The sequence below is a fragment of the Hypanus sabinus genome, chromosome 25, assembly GCF_030144855.1.
Source record: "Hypanus sabinus isolate sHypSab1 chromosome 25, sHypSab1.hap1, whole genome shotgun sequence".
NCBI lineage: Eukaryota > Metazoa > Chordata > Chondrichthyes > Myliobatiformes > Dasyatidae > Hypanus > Hypanus sabinus.
Genome location: NC_082730.1, coordinates 15,235,133 through 15,256,990, shown reverse-complemented (window position 1 = coordinate 15,256,990; position 21,858 = coordinate 15,235,133). Strand labels below are relative to the sequence as shown.

At 42.3% G+C, this 21,858-nt stretch overlaps 1 protein-coding gene across 2 annotated transcripts in view; it reads right to left on the bottom strand.

Moving 5' to 3' along the window:
• Nucleotides 1-13,733: 13,733 nt before the first annotated feature.
• Nucleotides 13,734-21,858, bottom strand: part of LOC132381038 (Fc receptor-like protein 5) — a 74,782-nt gene continuing 66,657 nt past the window's right edge. For both annotated transcript variants that reach the window (XM_059950151.1, XM_059950150.1), the window contains 3 exons: nt 19,136-19,227; nt 16,194-16,240; nt 13,734-15,015 (listed from right to left, as the gene is read on the bottom strand). In XM_059950151.1, the coding sequence (XP_059806134.1) occupies nt 14,800-15,015; nt 16,194-16,240; nt 19,136-19,227 (355 nt within the window). In that variant the 3' untranslated portion in view covers nt 13,734-14,799. The remainder of the gene's footprint in view (nt 15,016-16,193; nt 16,241-19,135; nt 19,228-21,858) is intronic.

The window sequence follows — 21,858 nt, the reverse complement described above, 5'->3', positions numbered from 1 at the left end:
TGCATATGTGTAGCACTAGAGATGTCAGGTTCTGGATTTCAGAGAAAAGCCCTGGTGGAACTCAGCAGGCCAAGCAGCATCTGTCAGAGAGGAAGGAGTTGTTAATGGTTTGTGTCAAAACCCTGTATTGAATCTGAGTGGAGAGAGAAGATAGTGTAAATAGGAGAGAGGACATTGTGAAACAGGGTCAGTTACCTGGACTGTACCTAAGGGTTCTGATTGAGGTAACTGAAAAGGTTGTGGAGGCATGAGTAATGATCTTTCATGTATGGTTCCAGAGGACTGGAAAATTACAGTCCTCAATTTCAGAAGGGACAGAGACAAAAAGCAGGAAATTACAGGCCAATTAACCTGACTGCATTGGTTGGTAAGATGTTAGAATCTGAGTACTTGGAGATCGATGGTAAAATAGGCTGAAGTCAGCATAATTTGCTTAAGGAGAAATCTACCCTGACAAATTTGTTGCAATTCCTTAAGGAATTAACAGGCTGCACAGAGAAAGAAGACTTTGTCCATCAGTGGATGTTGTTTACTTGGATCTTCAGAAGGCCTTTGACAAAGTGCTGCACTAGTCAAATTCAAAGTAAATTTACTATCAAAGTACGTTTATGTCACTGTTTACTACCGTGAGATTCATTTCCTTTCAGGCATTTAGAGAAAAATAAACCAATGTGATAGAATTTGTGTAAACCTACTTAAAAGAAGTCAGACAACCAAGCTGCAAAAGAAGACAAATAGTGCAAGTGAAAATACACATTATAATACATTATTTTTATACTGACAGTGTGAGCTGCAGAATCGCTGAAAGTGAGACTGATTGCATGGGTTCAGAGTCAATTCAGAACTGAAGTGTTCCACATCGGTTCAGGAGTCTGATGGTTGAAGGGTAATTACTGTTCCTGAAAATTGTGGAGTGGATGCTGAATTGGAGGGGAAGGGAGCCTGAAACGTAGACAGTACCTGTTTCTCTACAAGCTGCCTGACCTGCTAAGTTTCTCCAGTAATTGTGTGTTACTATAAGATCAAACTAATCCTTCCCTTCTAAAGCTCTCCTACCATCCATAAGCCTATCTAAGAGTTTTTTAAATGTATCTGCCTCTGCCATCACTCCTGGCAAGGCATTCCGTGCACCCACCTCTCTGTGTCAAGAACATACCTCTGACACCTTCTCAATACTTTCCTCCAATCTCTTTGAAAGTATTCCCCCACACATTAGCCATTTCTGCCCTGAGATGTTCTCTGGATATCTGCTCAATCTATGCCTCTGATCATCTTATACAGCTCTATTATGTTGCCTCTCACCTTCATTCGCTCCAATTGTGAATTGTCTTCAGATCCTCAAGGATTTTGCTTTCAATTTCAGTTTACTTTTGGTTACAGAGAGATGGAATTCTGGAGATGGAGAGATGGGGTAACAGGAGTTGTAAGAAAGGTGATCACAATTGATTGCTCCTCTACAACAGTAAGTCAGTCACACGCAATGTGTTGGCGCTGTGGTCACCAAATTCAGTTTCAGTGGAAACAAATGGGCTACATGGACAGGAAGGAAATAATGAGGACATGAGCTGAGGAAAGTCCTTGAAAGTGAGCCCATTGTGTTTAATGATCAGTTCAGTGTTGAGGAGAGTGAAGTTATCCATGCTGATTCAGGTGCCTGATCTTGAAACTACAGTCTGTCTGTTACTGAAACTTGACACATTAAAATGTGAATCCTCTGTCATATTAGTCAAAGAAAATGACATAATCTTGATCAATGTTGAAAGATATACAACTAAACTAAACTCAAACTTGGTGTGTTGACAGCAGTTTTAGTCCATGTTGAAACTTGCTGCATTATAGTGACCTGCCTCAGTTTTCAATGTAATGATGAACTTTGGTCTTATTTATTCTCTTTCTGATCCACTGTGTGGAAAAAAAAACTTATGCTATACCACATCATTATCTGATTACAAAGAATCCTTCAATATTTTGCACTTTGTTATCTTGCAGAGATGATTTTTATATTTGCAAACAGCTCCCTTCATGTTGCAGCTTCGAGGCCATTTCTACATCCATTGGTTACATTTACATGTTTTTCTGAGAAAAGTAGCACCTTCCATTTGCAGATTCATACCCCAGTGACCATTGCAAGCTGCATCAAGTTGTAACCACTCATGTTGGTCAATCCCCAACTTTTAATTCCATTGTTCATTCATCTTTAAGACCTTTGAACCTTGACTGGAAATGCACCCAATTTCAATCATTTTTAATAATATGTTGATCAACTGATTGTATCATTCTCAGAAAAGAAACTAAACTTATTATTAAAGAACATACTCTATTATGTCACCATATACAATTTCATTTCCTTTCAGGCATTCAGCGTAAATCCAGAGAAACACAACAGAATCAATGAAAACTGCACATAAACAAAGACAGACAAATAACCAATGAGTATAAGAAAGAAAATGTGGACATACTAAAAGAAAAACATTATAATATTTGAGAACATGAATTGTAGAATGCACAATGTGTTGCTTTGAACCCAGCATCTGCTGAGTATTTTGTGTTTATGAGCTGTAGAATCCTTGAAAGTGAGTCCAGACGTTGTGGAATCAGTTCAGTGATAAGTGAAATTATCCACTCTGGTTCCGAAGCCCGAAGGTTAAGGGGTAATATCTGTTCCTGATCCTGGTGGTGTGGGACATGAGGCTCCTGTACCTGCCTTCTAACATCAACAGGAAGAAGAGAGCATGGCCTGGTTGATGATGGATGCTGGTTTTAGTATGACAATGTGTCCCACAGTGAGGAGGGGTTTATCTGTGATCAACTGGACTTTATCCACTACCTTTTATAGGTTTATCCATTCAAGGACATTAGTGTTTTCATACCTTGCCATGATGCAACCAGTAAGACTACTCCCCACTGTGCATCTATAGAACTTTGTCAAAGATGGCAGCTTAACATAGAACATAGAATAGTACAGCACATTACAGGCCCTTTGGCAAAGATGGCAGTTTAACATAGAACATAGAATAGTACAGCACATTACAGGCCCTTTGGCCCACAACATTGTGCCAACCCTCAAACCCTGCCTCCCATATAAACCCCCACCTTAAATTCCTCCATATACCTATCTAGTAGTCTCTTAAAATTCACTAGTGTATCTGCCTCCATCACTGACTCAGGCAGTGCATTCCAGGCACAAACCACTCCCTGAGTGAAAAACCTTCCTCTAATATCCCCCTTGAACTTCCCTCCCCTTACCTTAAAACAAAGTCCTCTTGTACTGAGCAGTGGTGCCCTGGGGAAGGGGCACTGGCTGTCCACTCTGTCTATTCCTCTTAATATCTTGTACACCTCTATCATGTCTCCTCTCATCCTCCTGTTCCCCAAAGAGTAAAGCCTTAGTTCCCTTAATCTCTGATTATAATGCGTACTCTCTAAAACAGGCAGCATCCTGGAAAATCTCCTCTATACCCATTCCAATGCTTCCACATCCTTCCTATAGTGAGGCGACCAGAACTGGACACAGTACTCCAAGTGTGGCCTAACTAGAGTTTTAGAGAGCTGTATCATTACATCGCATCTCTTAAACTCTATCCCTCGACTTATGAAAGCTAACACCCCATAAGCTTTCTTAACTACTCTATCTACCTGTGAGGCAACTTTCAGGGATCTGTGGACATGTATCTCCAGATCCCTCTGCTCCTCCACACTATCAAGTATCCTGCCACTTACTATGTCTTTGTACTCTGCCTTGGAGTTTGTCCTTCCAAAGTGTACCACCTCACACTCCTCCAGGTTGAACTCCATCTGCCCCTTCTCAGCCCACTTCTGCATCCTATCAATGTCTCTCTGCAATCTTTGACATTCCTCTACACTATCTACAACATCACCAACCTTTGTGTCATCTGCAAACTTGCCATCCCACCCTTCTACCCCCACATCCAAGTTCTTAATAAAAATCACAAAAAGTAGAGGTCCCAGAACAGATCCTTGTGGGACACCACTAGTCACAACCCTCCAATCTGAATGCAGTCCCTCCACGCCAACACTCTGCCTTCTGCAGGCAAGCCAATTCTGAATCCACCTGGCCAAACTTTCCTGGATCCCATGCCTTCTGACTTTCTGAATAAGCGTACCATGTGGAACCTTGTTAAATGCCTTCCTAAAATACATGTAGATCCCATCCATTGCACTACCCTCATCTAGATACCCGGTCACCTCCTCAAAGAACTCTATCAGGCTAGTTAGGCACGATCTGCCCTTCACAAAGCCATGCTGACTGTCCCTGATCAGACTATGATTCTCTAAATGCCCATGGATCCTATCTCTAAGAATCTTTTCCAACAGCTTTCCCACCACAGACGTAAGGTGCACTGGTCTATAATTACCTGGACTATCACTACTAACTTTTTTGATCAAGGGGACAACATTCGCCTCCCTCCAATTCTCCAGTACCATTCCAGTAGCCAACGAGGACATAAAGATCCTAGCCAGAGGCTCAGCAATCTCTTCTCTCGCCTCGTGGAGCAGCCTGGGGAATATTCCGTCAGGCCCCGGGGACTTATGCGTCCTAATGTACTTTAACAACTCCAACACCTCCTCTCCTTTGAAAGCAGATCTCTACAAAATGATGTAAGTTATTTGAAATATAAAACACAAAATAATTAATTGCAAAAGTATTCACCCCTTCAACTAAGTACTTAGTAGATGCACTTTTGGCAACAATTACCGCCTTGAGTCTGTGTTCAGGCTTCTGTGCTCTCTACTTGTCTCATAAAACCAGAATATAGTTAAGTATCAATGGATGCCTCAGTAAACAAACTGTTGCAACCTTTCCCTGCATTGCCCAATCATTTCAGATCATAAGATGATGGCCACATAATGGCAGAAGAAGGCTTTACTTTTCTTCACCAAATTGTTATTGCTGTTCAGTGATAAAGTTGCTGAAACAAAAATGCTTTGCGGAAGATGTTTTGATCTCTGCACCTGTTCTCATCAGCATATTGAACCATAGTTAGAAACATAGAAAAACTACAGCACATTACTGGCCCTTCGGCCCACAAGCTATGTCCATACCTTAGAAATTATCTAGAGTTACCCATAGCTCTCTATTTTTCTAAGCTCCAGGTACTTATCCAGGAGTCCCTTAAAAGACCCTATCGTATCCTCTTCCATCACCATCACTGGCAGTCCATTCCATGCACTCACCACTCTCTGCGTTTAAAAACTTTCTCTTGATATCTCCCCTGTACCTACTTCCAAGCACCTTAAAACTGTGCCGTCCCATACTAGCTATTTCAGTCCTGGGAAAAAGACTCTGACTATCCACACGATCAATGCCTCTCATCGTCTTATACACCTCAGTCAGGTCACCTCTCATCCTCCGTTGCTCCAAGGAGAAAAGACCTAGTTCACTCAACCCATTCTCATAAGGCATGCTCCCCAATCCAGGCAACATCCTTGTAAATCTCCTCTGCACCCTTTCTATGGTTTCCACATTCTTCCAGTAGTGAGGCAACCAGAACTGAGCACAGTACTCCAAGTGGAGTCTGAACAGGGGTCTATATTGCTGCAATATTACCCCTCGGCTCCTAAGCTCAATCACACGATTAATGAAGGCCAATACACTGTATGCCTTCTTAACCACAGAGTCAACTTGCACAGCAACTTTGAGTGTCCTCTGGACTCGGACCCCAAGATCCCTCTGATCCTTCACACTGCCAAGAGTCTTACCATTAAGACTATATCCTGCCATCATATTTGAACTACCAAAATAAACCACTTCACACTTATCTGGGTTGAACTCCATCTGCCACTTCTCAGCCCAGTTTTGCATCCTATCAATATTCTGCTGTAATCTCTGACAGCCCACCACACTATCCACAACACCCCCAACCTTTGTGTCATCATCAAATTTACTAACCCATCCCTCCACTTCCTTATCCAGGACAATTATAAAAATGACCTTTGAGAAGATATCCAAGAAGTGATGGGGCAATGCAGGAAGAGGCCAGAACAATCTGATACTTCTCCATGTTCTGTTTGGCAAAACAAGTAAAGAAGACAGAAGTTCCCACCTCAGTTACTCAGACCACATCTCTTTTTTTGCTAATCCCAGCATACAGACCACTCATCAGGTGCTCCAGACCAGTTCAGAAGCAGATGAAAACCTGGACAGTAGAAGCCATCTTTGCTCTTCAAGACTGTTTTGAGCACACTGACTGGCACATGTTCAGGGTGGCTGCAACCGATGGTGACTCTACCGACTTAGAGGAGTACACAGCATCAGTGACCAGCTACATCATTGATGATGTTACTCTGTCCAAGACTATCACTGCACGCGCTAACCAGAAGCCATGGATGACCGCGGAGGTGCGTGCACTGCTGAGGACCTGTGACTCCGCCTTCAGAGCAGGCGACAAAGCAGCCCTAACAACAGCAAGGGCCAAACTGTCCTGGTCCATCAGAAGGGCAAAGCAAGCACAGGCCCACTGAATCCACAGCCACTTCCTGGACAGCGGCGACACGCGGCGCTATGGATGTGCATTCAGGACATCACCAAAAACTGGACAACATCACCTGACTGTGTGGGTGATGCCTCCCTCGAGATGCGCTGAGTAACTTCTATGCTCAACTTGAGGTGGAATTGACATGGCGGTGAGGAAGTGCACCCCTCCTACAAATGACCAGGTGCTGTGTCTCACTGTGGTTGTTGTGAGAAGAACCCTGTGCAGGTTCAACCCACGGAAGGCTGCTGGACCAGACAACATCCCTGGTAGATTGCTCAGAGGATGTTCAGACCAGCTAGCAGATGTTCTCACTGACATCTTCAACATCTCCCTGAGCAGCGCCACTGTTCCAAAATCCTTCAAGGCAGCCACCATCGTCCCCATCCCGAAGATGTCCTCAGTGTCCAGCCTCAATGACTACCATCCCGTTACACTCACATCCATCATCATGAAGTGTTTCGAGAGGCTCGTCATGAGGCATATCAAGACCCTGCTGCTCCCCTCACTGGATCCCCTGCCGTTTGTGTACTGTCCCAACTGCTCAACAAACGACGTCATTGCCTGCTGGCCCTAACCCATCTGAACAAAAAAGACACATACATTCGGATGCTGTTCATAGACTTCAGTTCAGCATTCAACACAATCATCCCCCAGAAACTGATTGGAAAGTTGTGCCTACTGGGCCTGAACACCTCCCTCTGCAACTGGATCCTAGACTTCCTGACTGGGAGACCTCAGTCAGCCTGGATCGGGCGCAGCATCTCCGACACCATCACACTGAGCATGGGGGCTCCCCAGGGTAGCGTGCTCAGTCCACTGCTCTGCTGACCCACGACTGTGCTGCAGTACTCAGCTTGAACCATATCATCAAGTTCGCCGATGACACGACTGTGGTGGGTCTCATCAGCAAGAATGACGAGTCAGCTTACAGAGAGGAGGTGCAGCGGCTAACGGACTGGTGCAGAGCCAACAACCTGTCTCTGAATGTGAACAACACAAAAGAGATGGTTGTTGGCTTCGGGAGGGCACAGAGCGACCATCGAAGGCTCCTTGGTAGAGATCGTTAAGAGCACCAAATTTCTTGGTGTTCACCTGGTGGAGAATCTCACCTGGTCCCTCAACACCAGCTCAATAGCAAAGAAAGCCCAGCTGCGTCTCTACTTTCTGCGGTCTGAAGAAAGTCCATCTCCCACCCCTCATCCTCATCACGTTCTACAGGGGTTGTATTGAGAGTATCCTGAGCAGCTGCATCACTGCCTGGTTCGGAAATTTCACCTTCTCGGATTGCAAGACCCTGCAGCAGATAGTGAGGTCATTTGAGAAGATCATCGGGGTCTCTCTTCCCGTTATTACGGACATTTACACTACATGCTGCATCCATAAAGCAAACAGCATTATGAAGGACCACACGTACCCTTCATACAAACTCTTTTCCCTCCTGCCGTCTTGGAAAAGGCACCGAAACATTCGGGCTCTCACAACCAGACTATGTAACAGTTTTTTCCCCCAAGCTATCAGATTCCTCAATACGCAAAGCCTGGACTGACACCTTACTGCCCTATTGTCTTATTTATTATTTATTGTAATGCCTGCACTGTTTTGTGCACTTTATGCAGTCCTGGGTAGTGTGGTGAACATATACCTGTCTGGACACGCCCACCCTGCTGACTGCTCCTGTGGCCCCACCCACAGACCCCGGTATAAAGGCGATTGGAGGCACTGCTCCTTGCTCAGTCTCCAGGATGTTGTGTGGTGATTGCTTGCTGCTTGTGCTTTCTTCCAGCCAATAAAAGCCTACCTTAACTCACGTCTCGGAGAGTTATTGATGGTACATCACTACCCTTATACTCTTCTCTGGAGCATCAGACTGTAAAAACACCTATGTTAGACTGCTTATTGAATAAAGCTACATTTTCAATACAATAATTCCAAGTACAATCATTTCAAAACTCCGAGATATGGGGGACAGCATCTCCCTTTGCAATAGGATCCTTAACTTCCTGACCAACAAACCACAATCCGTGATGATATGCAGCAACAGAATCATGATTACTGAGTTTAAAAATTATTAGGTATTGTAGCAACTCTATAAAGACCCTGGTTATACCAGACTCGGAGTGTTGTGTTCAGCTCTAAATATCTCATTATTGTCGTGGTCTGGTCTGAAATCCACATTACGGTTCACGGTCCGGTCTGCAGACTCCAGACTCCGGGTCCTCCGACTGTCCCTTGCTTAGATTGCACTTAAATGTAAGCACCTGATGCTCATCTTGGGGGCTGGGAATGTAATTGGCCCTGGGATTGAGTGTGATTGGGGGATTGTCTTGTCAGTCTGCCCTTGGAGCAACCCACTGGTGGAAGGCTAGTACATTCAGTGAGTTATGGATTTGGCTGTTCTGTAGGCTGCCGAGGTTACCAGGAACCACCCCAGACTGAGCTCCCTTCCTGTCCCTTGCCTCCATCAGGTAAGCCAGGCCTGTGATTGGTTCTGTTCCTTCCCTCTGTTGGGTGGAGTCCCGCGTCCTGCTCAGGAGTGGCCTCCAAGAACCCAAGCCCCGTCACGTCTTTGTCTGGTCTCTAAGAACCCAAGCCTCAAGCTCCAAGAACCCGAGCCTCAAGCCTCGAGCTCCAAGAAACCAAGACTTGTCTCGTCTTCACCTGGTCTCCAAACCTTGTCATGTCTACGCTTGGTCTCCAGGAACCCAAGCCTCAAGCCTCAAGCTCCAAGAACCCAAGTATCAAGCTCCAAGAACCCAAGCCTCAAGCCTCGAGCTCCAAGAAACCAAGACCTGTCTCGTCTTCGCCTGGTCTCCAAACCTTGTCATGTCTATGCTTGGTCTCCAGGAACCCAAGCCTCAAGCTCCAGGAACCCAAGCCTCAAGCTCCAAGAACCCAAGCCTAAAGCCTCGAGATCCAGGAACCCAGGGCCCCAGCCTCGAGCTCCAGGGACCCAGGGCTCCAGCCTGCGAGTTATTCAAGTCTCCAGTCTGGTCTCAAGTCTCAAGGTCCTTTGAACCCAGGCCTTGTCACATCTTCGTCTGGTTTGGTGTCTGAGCCCGAGTCAAGAACCAGGTTCTGGGTCCGTGTCCAGTCTTGGGCTTGGAGTTCACCCCAAGCTCCTTTTACCCAATCCCTCCTTCTGGTCCTGCTTCCCTAGCCTAGTCTGACCTGTCCCGTTCTTTAGTTTTGTCCCGTCCTGTTCCTTGTACTTCAGTGTCTGTGTCCTGCATTTGGGTCCAGTCTCAACACCCCCCTTATGACAATTATATGTAGGACATGGATGTTTTAAAGAGGATGCAGACGAAGCTCTCGTGTTCACACAAAAATAACTATTTGGTCAGCTTGAGCACATTTACAATCAATGGATGAACAGCCCAAAGGTCAATTAACAATGGGTGGGGGGGGGAAGCTGGATATTGAATTGGACCGTACAATGATCAATGCCCCATTTTGATATTCTCAGTAGCATAGCATCTCGGTGCTGTTTGTGAGCCCTGATCCAGATTTGATTTCTCACCGGTTGTAGTTTCAGGTGAAATATTATTTCCTTCAAACACCTTATTTAGGTCTACTTACAGAGGTATATAAAATCACGAGAGGCACAAAAAGAGGAAATCACACCATCATTTCCCCAGGGACACCCATGCCCAAAGAAATATTTATAATCTTAGGAATTGGGGTTTTATGTTGCAGTTGTATAATTCATTTCTGAGGTCACACTTGGAGTACTGTGGACAGTTTTAGTTACCCTGCTAGAGGAAAGACACGGTTAAACTAAAAACAGTGGGAGAGACGATTTATAAAGATGTTGTTAGGATTAGAGGGCACTGAGTTATAGGGATGGGTTGACCAGGTTAGATCTTTATTTGTTGGAATTCAGTGTGGTATGTTGCCTCCCTGGTGCAAGGGTCAAGGATGTCTCTGAGCGGCTGCAGGACATTCTGGAATGGGAGGGTGAACAGCCAGTGGTCGTGGTGCACATAGGTACCAACGATATAGGTAAAAAACGGGATGAGGTCCTACAAGGTGAATTTAGGGAGTTAGGAGATAAACTAAAAAGTAGGACCACAAAGGTAATAATCTCTGGATTACTACCAGTGCCACATGCTAGTCAGAGTAGAAATAGGAGGATATTTCAGATAAATACGTGGCTTGAAAAATGGTGCAAGGGGGAGGGATTCAAATTTCTGGGGCATTGGAACCAGTTCTGGGGGAGTTGGGACCATTATAAACAGGACGGTCTGCACCTGGGCTGGACTGGAACCAATGTCCCAGGTAGAGCGTTTGCTACTACTGTTCAGGAGGCTTTAAACTAATGTGGCAGGAGGATGGGAACAAGTGCAGACAGACAGAGGGGTGTAAAATGAGGGTAGAAGCAAAAGGTAGTAAGGTGAAAAGTAAAAGTGGCAGGCAGGCAAATCCAGGGCAAAAAGCAAAAAGAGCCACTTTTCAACATAATTGTATAAGGGCTAAGAGTGTTGTAAAAACAAGCCTGAAAGCTTTATGTGTCAATGCGAGGAGCATTCGTAACAAGGTGGATGAATTGCATGTGCAGATAGTTATTAATGAATATGATATAGTTGGGATCACAGAGACATGGCTCCAGGGTGACCAAGGATGGGAGCTCAACATCCAGGGATATTCAATATTCTTGAGGAATAGACAGGAAAGAAAAGGAGGTGAGGTAGCATTGCTGTTTAGAGAGGAGATTAACGCTATAGAAAGGAAGGATATTAGCCTGGAGGATGTGGAATCGATATGGGTAGAGCTGCATAAACCTAAGGCGCAGAAAACACTGGTGGGTGTTGTGTACAGGCAACCCAACAGTAGTAGTGAGGCTGGGGATGGCATTAAACAGGAAATTAGAAATGCACGCAATAAAGGAACAGTAGTTATAATGGATGGCTTCAATCTACATATAGATTGGGTGAACCAAATTGGTAAGGGTGCTGAGGAAGAGGATTTCTTGGAATGTCTGCAGGATGGTTTTCTGAACCAACATGTTGAGGAACCAACTAGAGAGCAGGCCATTCTGGACTGGGTATTGAGCAATGAGGAAGGGTTAGTTAGCAATCTTGTCGTGCGAGGCCCCTTGGGAAAGAGTGACCATAATATGGTGAAATTCTTCATTAAGATGGAGAGTGACATAGTTAATTCAGAAACAAAGGTTCTGAACTTAAAGAAGGGCAACTTTGAATGTATGAGATGTGAATTAGCTAAGATAGACTGGCAAATGTTACTTAAAGGGTTGATGGTGGATATGCAATGGCAAGCATTTAAAGATCGCATGGAGGAACTACAACAATTGCTCATCCCAGTTTGGAAAAAGAATAAACCAGGGAAGGTAGTGTACCCGTGGCTAACAAGGGAAATTAGGGATAGTATCAAGTCCAAAGAAGAAACATATAAATTAGCAAAAAAAGAGCGGCACTCCTGAGGACTGGGAGAAATTCAGAGACCAGCAGAGGAGGACAAAGGGCTTAATTAGGAAAGGGAAAAAAGATTATGAGAGAAAGCTGGTAGGGAACATAAGAACTGACTGTAAAAGCTTTTATAGATATATGAAAAGAAAAAGATTGGTCAAGACAAATGTAAGTCCTTTACAGTCAGAACAGATGAATTGATCACAGGGATCAAGGACATGGCAGACCAATTGAATAACTACTTTGATTCTGTCTTCACATAAATAATCTTCCAGAAATAGTAAGGGACTGAGGGTCTAGTGAGATGGAGGAACTGAGGGAAATACATGTTAGTAGGGAAGTGGTGTTGGGTAAATTGATGGGATTTAAGGCAGATAAATCCCCAGGGCCAGATGTGCTTAAGGAAGTAGCCCAAGAAATAGTGGATGCATTAGAGATAATTTTTCAAAACTCCTTAGATTCTGGATTAGTTCCTGAGGATTGGAGGGTGGCTAATGTAACCCCACTTTTTAAAAAAGGAGGTAGAGAGAAACTGGGGAATTATAGACTGGTTAGTCTGACATCGGTGGTGGGGAAAATGCTAGAGTCAGTTATCAAATATGTGATAACAACACATTTGGAAAGAGGTGAAATCATCGGACAAAGTCAGCATTGATTTGTGAAAGGAAAATCATGTCTGATAAATCTTATAGAACTTTTTGAACATGTAACTAGTCGAGTGGATAGGGGAGAGCCAGTAGATGTGGTATATTTAGATATTTAAAAGGCTTTTGGCAAGGTCCCACACAGGAGATTAGTGTGCAAACCTAAAGCACACGGTATTGGGAGTATTGTATTGATGTGGATAGAGAATTGGTTGGCAGACAGGAAGCAAAGTGTGGGAGTAAACAGGACCTTTTCAGAATGGCAGGCAGTGACTAGTGGGGTACTGCAAGGCTCAGTGCTGGGACCCCAGTTGTTCACAATATATATTAATGATTTAGACAAGGGAATTAAATGCAGCATCTCCAAGTTTGCGGATGATACAAAGCTGGGTGGTGGTATTAGCTGTGAGGAGGATGCAGGGTGACTTGGATAGGTTAGGTGAGTGGGCAAATTCATGGCAGATGCAATTTAGTGTGAATAAATGTGAGGTTATCCACTTTGGTTGCAAGAACAGAAAAACAGATTATTATCTGAACGGTGGCTGATTAGGAAAAGGGGAGGTGCAACAAGACCTGGGTGTCATTGTACACCAGTCATTGAAGGTGGGCATGCAGGTAGAGCAGGCGGTGAAAAAGGTAAATGGTATGTTGGCATTCATAGCAAAAGGATTTGAGTACAGCAGCAGGGAGGTTCTACTGCAGTTGTACAAAGCCTTGGTGAGACTGCACCTAGAGTATTGTGTGCAGTTTTGGTCCCCTAATCTGAGGAAAGACATTCTTGCCATAGAGGGAGTACAAAGAAGGTTCACCAGATTGATTCCTGGGATGACAGGACTTTCATATGAAGAAAGAGTGGATCAACTAGGCTTATACTCATTTGAATTTAGAAGATTGAGGGGGAATCTTATTGAAACCTATAAAATTCTAAAGGGATTGGACAGGCTAGATGCAGGAAGATTGTTTCCGATGTTGTGGAAGTCCAGAATGAGTGGTCACAGTTTAAGGATAAAGGGGAAGCCTTTTAGGACCGAGATGAGGAAAAACTTCTTCACACAGAGAGTGGTGAATCTGTGGAATTCTCTGCCACAGGAAACAGTTGAGGCCGGTTCATTGGCTATATTTAAGAGGAAGTTAGATATGGCCCTTGTGGCTAAAGGGATCAGGGGATATGGAGAGAAAGCAGGTACAGGGTTCTGAGTTGGATGATCAGCCATGATCATACTGAATGGTGGTGCAGGCTCGAAGGGCCGAATAGCCTACTCTTGCATCTATTTTCTGTGTTTCTATATATCATTTATTACAGATAAGAGTATACTATACAAAGGTAGGTATATGCCTTTAACACTGTTAATACAGGATATGACAACATAATGGCTGCTTTGATTTTATCCTGAAGACTTCATTAAGTACAATTTAACATCACCATTTTTCTGTCGCATCAATCTGAAGTGTTATGAAATCAGATTGGGCCATCCTCAGGGTGGAGGGGCATCAGCTTGTTGGAAACTACTGCTTTTTTAAACCATACTTCTTATAAGATATGTACTTTTTAAGCATACTCATTTTTCACAGTATGTGGTGGTTTATCCACACTCACTGGTGAAGTATTAGCATATTATGCACATGAGGTAATTGTTTTAATTTTGTGGCCTATTAACTAGTTTATTTCTAGCAAAGGAATTTTCCTTATCTTGCTTATAAAAGTCATGGATTTTTCAGAGGCACCATCATTTTGACTTCACATTTTATGCTGTTCATTTACCTCTTTGCGTAATTTCTCAGCACCTTGTTTAGTTTGTTTAATCTGCTGGGTTCCTCCAGCATTTTGTGTGTGTTTGTATTAGTATTTGTATGTTTTGTTTGTACTTTAAAATAAATGACCATTAGAATTAAGACTGTTCAACATTCCTGACTCCTAGAAGAACCCAAAGGATTCTTAAACTGTGGTCCAATCAAGGACAATTGCCAGACTGGTTCAAGGTGACAGTAACTCAAGTAAAGATGCGTTACAACAATGGTGTGAAAAAGAATACCTTTCAATACACAATATGCATGCTTTTATGCATCAAGTTGCTGCCACATGATTGGCTGATTAGATATTTGCATTAAAAATAGGTGTCCAGGTGCGCTTAATAAAGTGGCCTCTGTGTGTAACTCTTCTGCCTTAAATTGATCCACATAATGACTTTATCAATCTTATTCTGAGTCCTGTGGAGTACCAGGAAAGAAATCTTTCTATTTGGGCCTTGTGCTTTGGCTTTGAAATTTGATATCTGCATAGGTGGGGTTGTCCTCATCCATAACAGAGTGTCCTGCTCTTGACTTCCTTTTAAATTTCATGTTTACATACACAGTTCCATTTTCATTGTTAGCCAACTGGGCAGCTGCCTCATTGTTTCGAACATGGTGTAGATCTGCATAAACAATGTTTTCTTCCAACGTGGCCATTTCCTGAAATGATAAACAAGTTCCAAGATCTATTTTATGTCTGATCAATGCGGAAGGTGAGGGTGTGAAAAGTTACTGGGAGAAGGTGGGATAATAGGGGAGAAGGAAAATAAATCAGTCATGATTGATGTCCAGAGAACATGATGAAAAGTGGTGACAACAAGAGAAAATGTACAGCAGAGCAGAATCCTTCAACAATTTCCACCCTGCAGTTTCCTTTGGGAATACAAAAGGCAAATGATAATATTGTGAAAACAATTGAAGCTCTTTAATAATATTGAACTCAATCATTCAATGATAAAAATGGTTAAATCAATTGGGACATCAATTAAGAAGGTAAGAAAAACCAGCAGGCTGAAAATAGTGGAAAATATCACTAACAAAGAATGTTGATAACAGATTGAAGAGAATATAGACTATTCATACAGGTGTCAGGATTGAGGGGTAGAGTGAGAAAGTGGTTGGGTGGGGTCAGCACTGAACAGATATTTACTTATTTCGAGATACAGCATGGAAACAGACCATTCTGGCCCAACAAGCCCGCATCACCCAATTAAACACGTGGCCAAGTTAACATACTAACGAATATGGAATGTGGGAGGAAACTAGGGCACCCAGAGGAGAACCGCACGGTCACAGGGAGAACATACAAACTCCTTCCAGACAGGAGCGGAACTGAACCCAGGTCACTGGCACTGTAATAGAGTTACGCTAATCGCTACCCTACCGTGTCAACCCCGATTTATTATTCTGAATAGCCCTGCCCTAATTTTTCTGATTTCTCATCAGACTTTGAGACTCAGAGGGAATATACAAATTGTAAACTGAATACTCATTGAACGCAAAGACAGATTTACACAATTAGGAGTTCCATCTCCAACAGTAGAGAAAGGACCAGTCTCGCTTTTCACCTTTCAGTAACGTAATAAAGACTGAAGCACTTTGAAGATTAGTCACGTAAAATATTGTGGATAGACTGAAGGAAAAGCTGGATAAGCACGAGAGAAAGGAACAAATAACTGGAAGGATATGCTGATGGGATTCAATGAGAGGGATGTTCGGAAGTTTTGTAAAATATTAATACTGGACTGGATTAGTGGGGTGAATGATCTATAAACTCCAAAGTAATCAAAATTTTAACATTCTGAAGCATTCAGATGACTTATACTTCATGTCCATACCTGGGTTTCATTGGTTCCTCCTCTATGAGATGTGTGGTGCTTGGATTCTGGAAAATACAACATTACTGCTCACAATTCCATGTCTGTTACGGACAGAAACATGTATTTATTTATTTTTGATACAGCACAGAGTCGACCCTTGCAGCCTTTAAGCTTCACCACCCCAGCAACCTCCGATAAACCAGATTAACCCAAACCTAATCATAGGACAATTTCCATTGACCAATTAACCTACCTGGTATGTCTTTGGACTGGGATGAAACTGGAGGACCCGGAATGTATCCATGCATCCCACAGGGAGGACATTCAGAGACTCCTTTCAGAACGGCACTGGAATTGAACTGCAAACTTCGGAACACCCCGAGTTGTAATAGCTTTGTACGAACCAGGTATGCTACTATGACAGTAGCATGACAGCCATACTGAATCTCAGAACCACGGGAACCCAGGCTGCAACACAATAATGATTCTCCACACAGAGCAAACCTCTGCTCTGGTTACTACACAATGATCAGAAAGGATAATGTTGTTTTATACCTCACCTTCCTTGCTACTGAAAACTGACGTTTTTCATCTTTGAACGTTGTAATGAAGAATTTGGATTTAAAATTTCATTTTTTTTTATTGCTTCAAATTCTGTCTGATTTACCTACATTTTCTACATTCCCTTGCATGTCTTTAGATAATATTTCTCCTTCATAATATGATGGAGCAGATTACCTGACAATATTCACACTGTCCCATGAACATCTCATTGATCTCTCCAGGACTCTGTGGCAGATTGTCCCTCAGAAAGAAGGAACAATCTTCCCAAAATAAAAATCATCTAATTTTCCTACTGGCCACAAAATCTTCTTTCAAATTCAACATGAAGATCAACAATTTCATATGGAAACTGAATGTCCTATCCTCAATGAATGATTTATTTGGTCTGAGACTATTAGTGAATGTTATTTTTCACCATTTTATTTCTAGCCTCTAGAAATCACTGCTTACTTGTAAGTTTACAGCAGTTGTTCATTTTTACTACTCTGTTTCTAAGCAATTGACCTATGACATCAGGTCAGCCATTTTATAATTGCTTGTATATTTACTCATTCATTTGTCCGACAAACTTTGTTACGAGTCAAAGGAATTTTATTCAATATTTGAATCCATCTCCTGTGAAAACACCTAGAAATACTATCTTTTCTATCTTGGCTTACTGTGATATGTGCTGAACAACAGAACTGCCTTCAAACTACAACTACACCTGGACTGGAGTTCACCTAACTCCCTACCTTGGGAAAATGGGGAAAACTCCTGAGGGAGGGCAGAATAGTTGAAGTTGAATTATGAACAGATTTTATTTCCCATAACTTGTTCCATTTTTGTTATTAATAGTAGTTAACCATATAAAGAGAAATGCCAAAGGAAATCAAAAGCGCTGCACTGTTACTGATGAGGATAATGTCATCAATGAAGATATCAAATTTCAAAGCCTGCTCATATTTAAATCTTCATTTATCCTATTACTACGCACCTCTTGCCTCAATCATCATCTTTCCTGTCGTACTTTTTCTGTCTTGTACTCCCTCAGAATCCCTCTCTTTTGTGCTTCCTTCCATACTTCCTCTGCACCTCAAGACTTGTTATCGCTCACATTTTCCAGTTCTGGTGTAAGGTCGTTGCCTTGAAGGATCAGCTGTTCCTCTCTCCACAGCTGCTGTCTGACATACTGAGCATTCCCAGCATTTTTCTGCCAATATCTCAGGTATTGATCATTTAGGGAATTTCTCTTTGGAAAAGAATGCATTCCTTTTGTTCAGATCTTTGCCATAAACAGTGACTATGGGATAATACTACGCTGAAAATAACTGTCTTCTTTGTTGGGGAGAGAGAGAGAGAGGGGTCAGGAATAACTTCACGGGTGGCAGTTGAACTACTAGTTGTCTTAATTTTCAGCCAATGAGTTATATTCCATCAGCCAGTGAACTGGAGGCTGCAGGGGCTTTATTTTCCAGCGTTCAACTCCATTTCCCCATCTGATAATAACAACAGATGATCACTGTACTCACAGTTCTCTTCACTGTTTTACAAAGTCTATTTAAGAGACAGAGGAGTATTTATTTATTTATTTATTTATACATACATACATACATCGCAGAGTAAGCACTCTCGGCCCTTTGAGCCATGCTGACCCAGTGACCCCGACAAGCCTGATTCAACTTCATCCAATCATGGAACAATTTATAACAACCAAAGAACTGTCTTTGGACAATGGGAGGAAACTGGAGCACCCAGGGAACCATTCAGTGGGGTGGACACAGAGACTCTTTACAGGACAGCATTGGAATTGAACTCCAAACTCCAAAAAGCCCCAAGGAGTAACAGTGTGGCGCCAACCTCTACACAACCATGGTGCCCATCTCAGGATCATCTCAGTAAAGCAGACCTGTGACTTAATCTACAACAACTTTTTCCAATGAGAGCAGGGTATGTTGTCCAGTGATATATAGTGAGTGGTAGATAGGTGAAAGATACACCTGATCTTTTTTTTTGAGAAAGACATGGGAGAATGAACTTACACATATACTGTCCAAATGATTGCTTTTAATTGGGAGTTGTACTGAGGAAGAGCTTATTGAATACACTTTTCAATACAACAACAACTTTCCCAAAACTGAGTACAACAGGTGAGACCATCTAAATCTTTCTTCAACCCAGCCTCTTGGTTCTTTGCCATTCCACAGATGAGGTGAGATTCCATCACCTGATGTTTTGGGAATAATGGAGTCACCAGGTTACAGTGGAAACAACACCATTCATTCATGTGTTGTAAACCAACACATTGGCACTCTAATCCTGGCTTTTTGTTGACTGCAAACAAATCAAGTTCCTTAAGATTCAGCAGCTAGCTATCATGTTCATAATGAAACAATTAAAGGAAAAAAGAAACCTACCCCTGTTTTTTCTCTTCAGGTAACAAAGTAGACAAACGACAATCAGTATTAGAAGAATCCCGATGACAGTAAGCTCAATTATGTAAGTGGGTCTGTGGTAAAGAATAGGAAAGGGTCAGTCCTGGTTCATCACTTATTCCCAGCTATTTGCAAAGTCTGACATGTACACAGCATTTTTCATGAACTCAGGATGTCTGCAGCTCAGAAATGAATATTAGACACTGTTGACAGCAGTGGGAAATTGCAACTGCCAATCTGCTCAGAGCAAGATCTTAGAAGCAGAAATGTGATCATGAACAATGATAGTGATGTTGGTTAAAGAGTATCCATTGTCCAGGCCATTTGAGAACCCGAGCATGTTCTTTTACAAATATTTCATTGGAACTGTTACATTAAAGAATTGATTAGTGGTGTCTTCTCTGACAAACAGCATTGCTGACAATGACGCTGTACATCTTCACTGACTGGCTTACATGGTTTTCTTTGTTTCATGACTGTCTGGACTCTTGGTTGGCTTGGACGAGTCAGGCTGAAGGGCCTGTCATTCTGGTATATAACAATTACTTTATTACTCAGAATATTTAACCATGCAACCATATAACAATTACAGCATGGAAACAGGACATCTTGGCCCTTCTAGTCCATGCCAAACGCTTACTGTCACCTAGTCCCATCTAGCTGCACTCAGCCCATAACCCTCCATTCCTTTCCTGTCCATATAACTATCCAACTTTTGTTTTAAAATGACAATACTAAACCTGGCTCTATCACTTATACTGGAAGCTCGTTCCACACAGCTACCACTCTCTGAGTAAAGAAGTTTCCCCTCGCGTTACCCTTAAACTTTTGCCCCTTAACTCTCAACTCATGTCCTCTTGTTTGAATCTCCCCTACTCTCAATGGAAAAAGCATATCCACGTCAACTCTATCTATTCCCCTCATAATTTTAAATACCTCTCTCAAGTCCCTCCTCAACCTTCTACGCTCCAAAGAATAAAGACCTAACTTGTTCAACCTTACTCTGTAACTTAGGTGCTGAAACCGAGGTAACATTCTAGTAAATCTCCTCTGTACTCTCTCTATTTTGTTGACATCTTTCCTAGAATTCGGTGACCAGAACTGTACACAATACTCCAAATTTCGCCTCACCAATGCCATGTACAATTTTAACATTACATCCCAACTCCAATACTCAATGCTCTGATTTATAAAGGCCAGTATACCAAAAGCTTTCTTCACCACCCTATTCTCATGAGATTCCACCTTCAGGGAACTATGCACCATTATTCCTAGATCACTCTGTTCTACTGCATTCCTCAATGCCCTACCATTTACCATGCATGTCCTGTTTTGATTAGTCCTACCAAAATGTAGCACCTCAAACTTATCAGCATTAAACTCCACCTGCCATTATTCCGCCCACTCTTCTACCTGGCCTAAATCTCTCTGTAACCTACTTCATTATCCACAACACCACCTTAGTATCATCTGCATATTTACTAATCAAATTTACCACCCCATCATCCAGATCATTAATGTATATGACAAACAACATTGGACCCAGTACAGATCCCTGAGGTGCACTACTAGTCACTGGCCTTCAACCTGACAAACAAGTTATCCACCACTACTCTCTGGCATCTCCCATCCAGTCACTGTTGAAACTATTCTACTACTTCAATATTAATACCTAAAGATTGAACCTTCATAACTAACCTTCCATGTGGATCATTGTCAGAGGCTTTACTGAGGTGCTTATAGACAACATCCACTGCTTTACCCTCGTCAACTTTCCTAGTAACCTCTTCAAAAAATTCAACGAGATTTGTCAACCATGACCTTCCACACACAAATCCATGTTGACTTGTCCTAATTAGCCCCTGTCTATCCAGATAATTAATTATATATATATATATATTATCTCTAAGAATACTTTCCATTAATTTACCTACCACTGACATCAAACTTACAGGCCAATAATGCAAGGTTTACTCTTAGAAATCTTTTTAAACAATGGAACCACATGAGCAATACACCAATCTTCTGGCACCATCCCCATTTCTAATGACATTTGAAATATTTCTCTCAGAGCCCCAGCTATTTCTACACTAACTTCCCTCAAGGTCCTAGGGAACATCTTGTCAGGACCAGGAGACTTATCTACTTTTATATTCTTTAAAAGTGCCAGTATTTCTTCTTCTTTAATCATCATAGTTTCCATAAGTACCCTACTTATTCCCCCAACCTTATAGAATTCAATATCCTTCTCCTTAGTGAATACCGAAGAAAAGAAATTGTTCAAAATCTCCCCCATCTCTTTTGGCTCCACACATAGCTATCCACTCGGATTCTTTAAGTGATCAATTTTATCCCTCTCTATCCTTTTGCTATTGATATAACTGTAGAAACCCTTTGGATTTATTTTCACCTTACTTACCAAAACAACCTCATATCTTGTAGCTTTTCTAATTTTTTTCTTATGATTCTTTATACATTCTTTATATTCCTTGAGCACCTGATTTACTCCATGCTGCCTGTATTTATTGTAGATCTCCCTCTTTTCCCAAACCAAGTTTCCAATATCCCTTGAAAATCACGGCTCTCTCAAACTTTTAACCTGTCCTTTCAACCTAACAGGAACATAAAGATTCTGTACCCTCAAAATTACACCTTTAAATGACTTCCATTTCTCTATTACATCCTTCCCATAAAACAAATTGTCC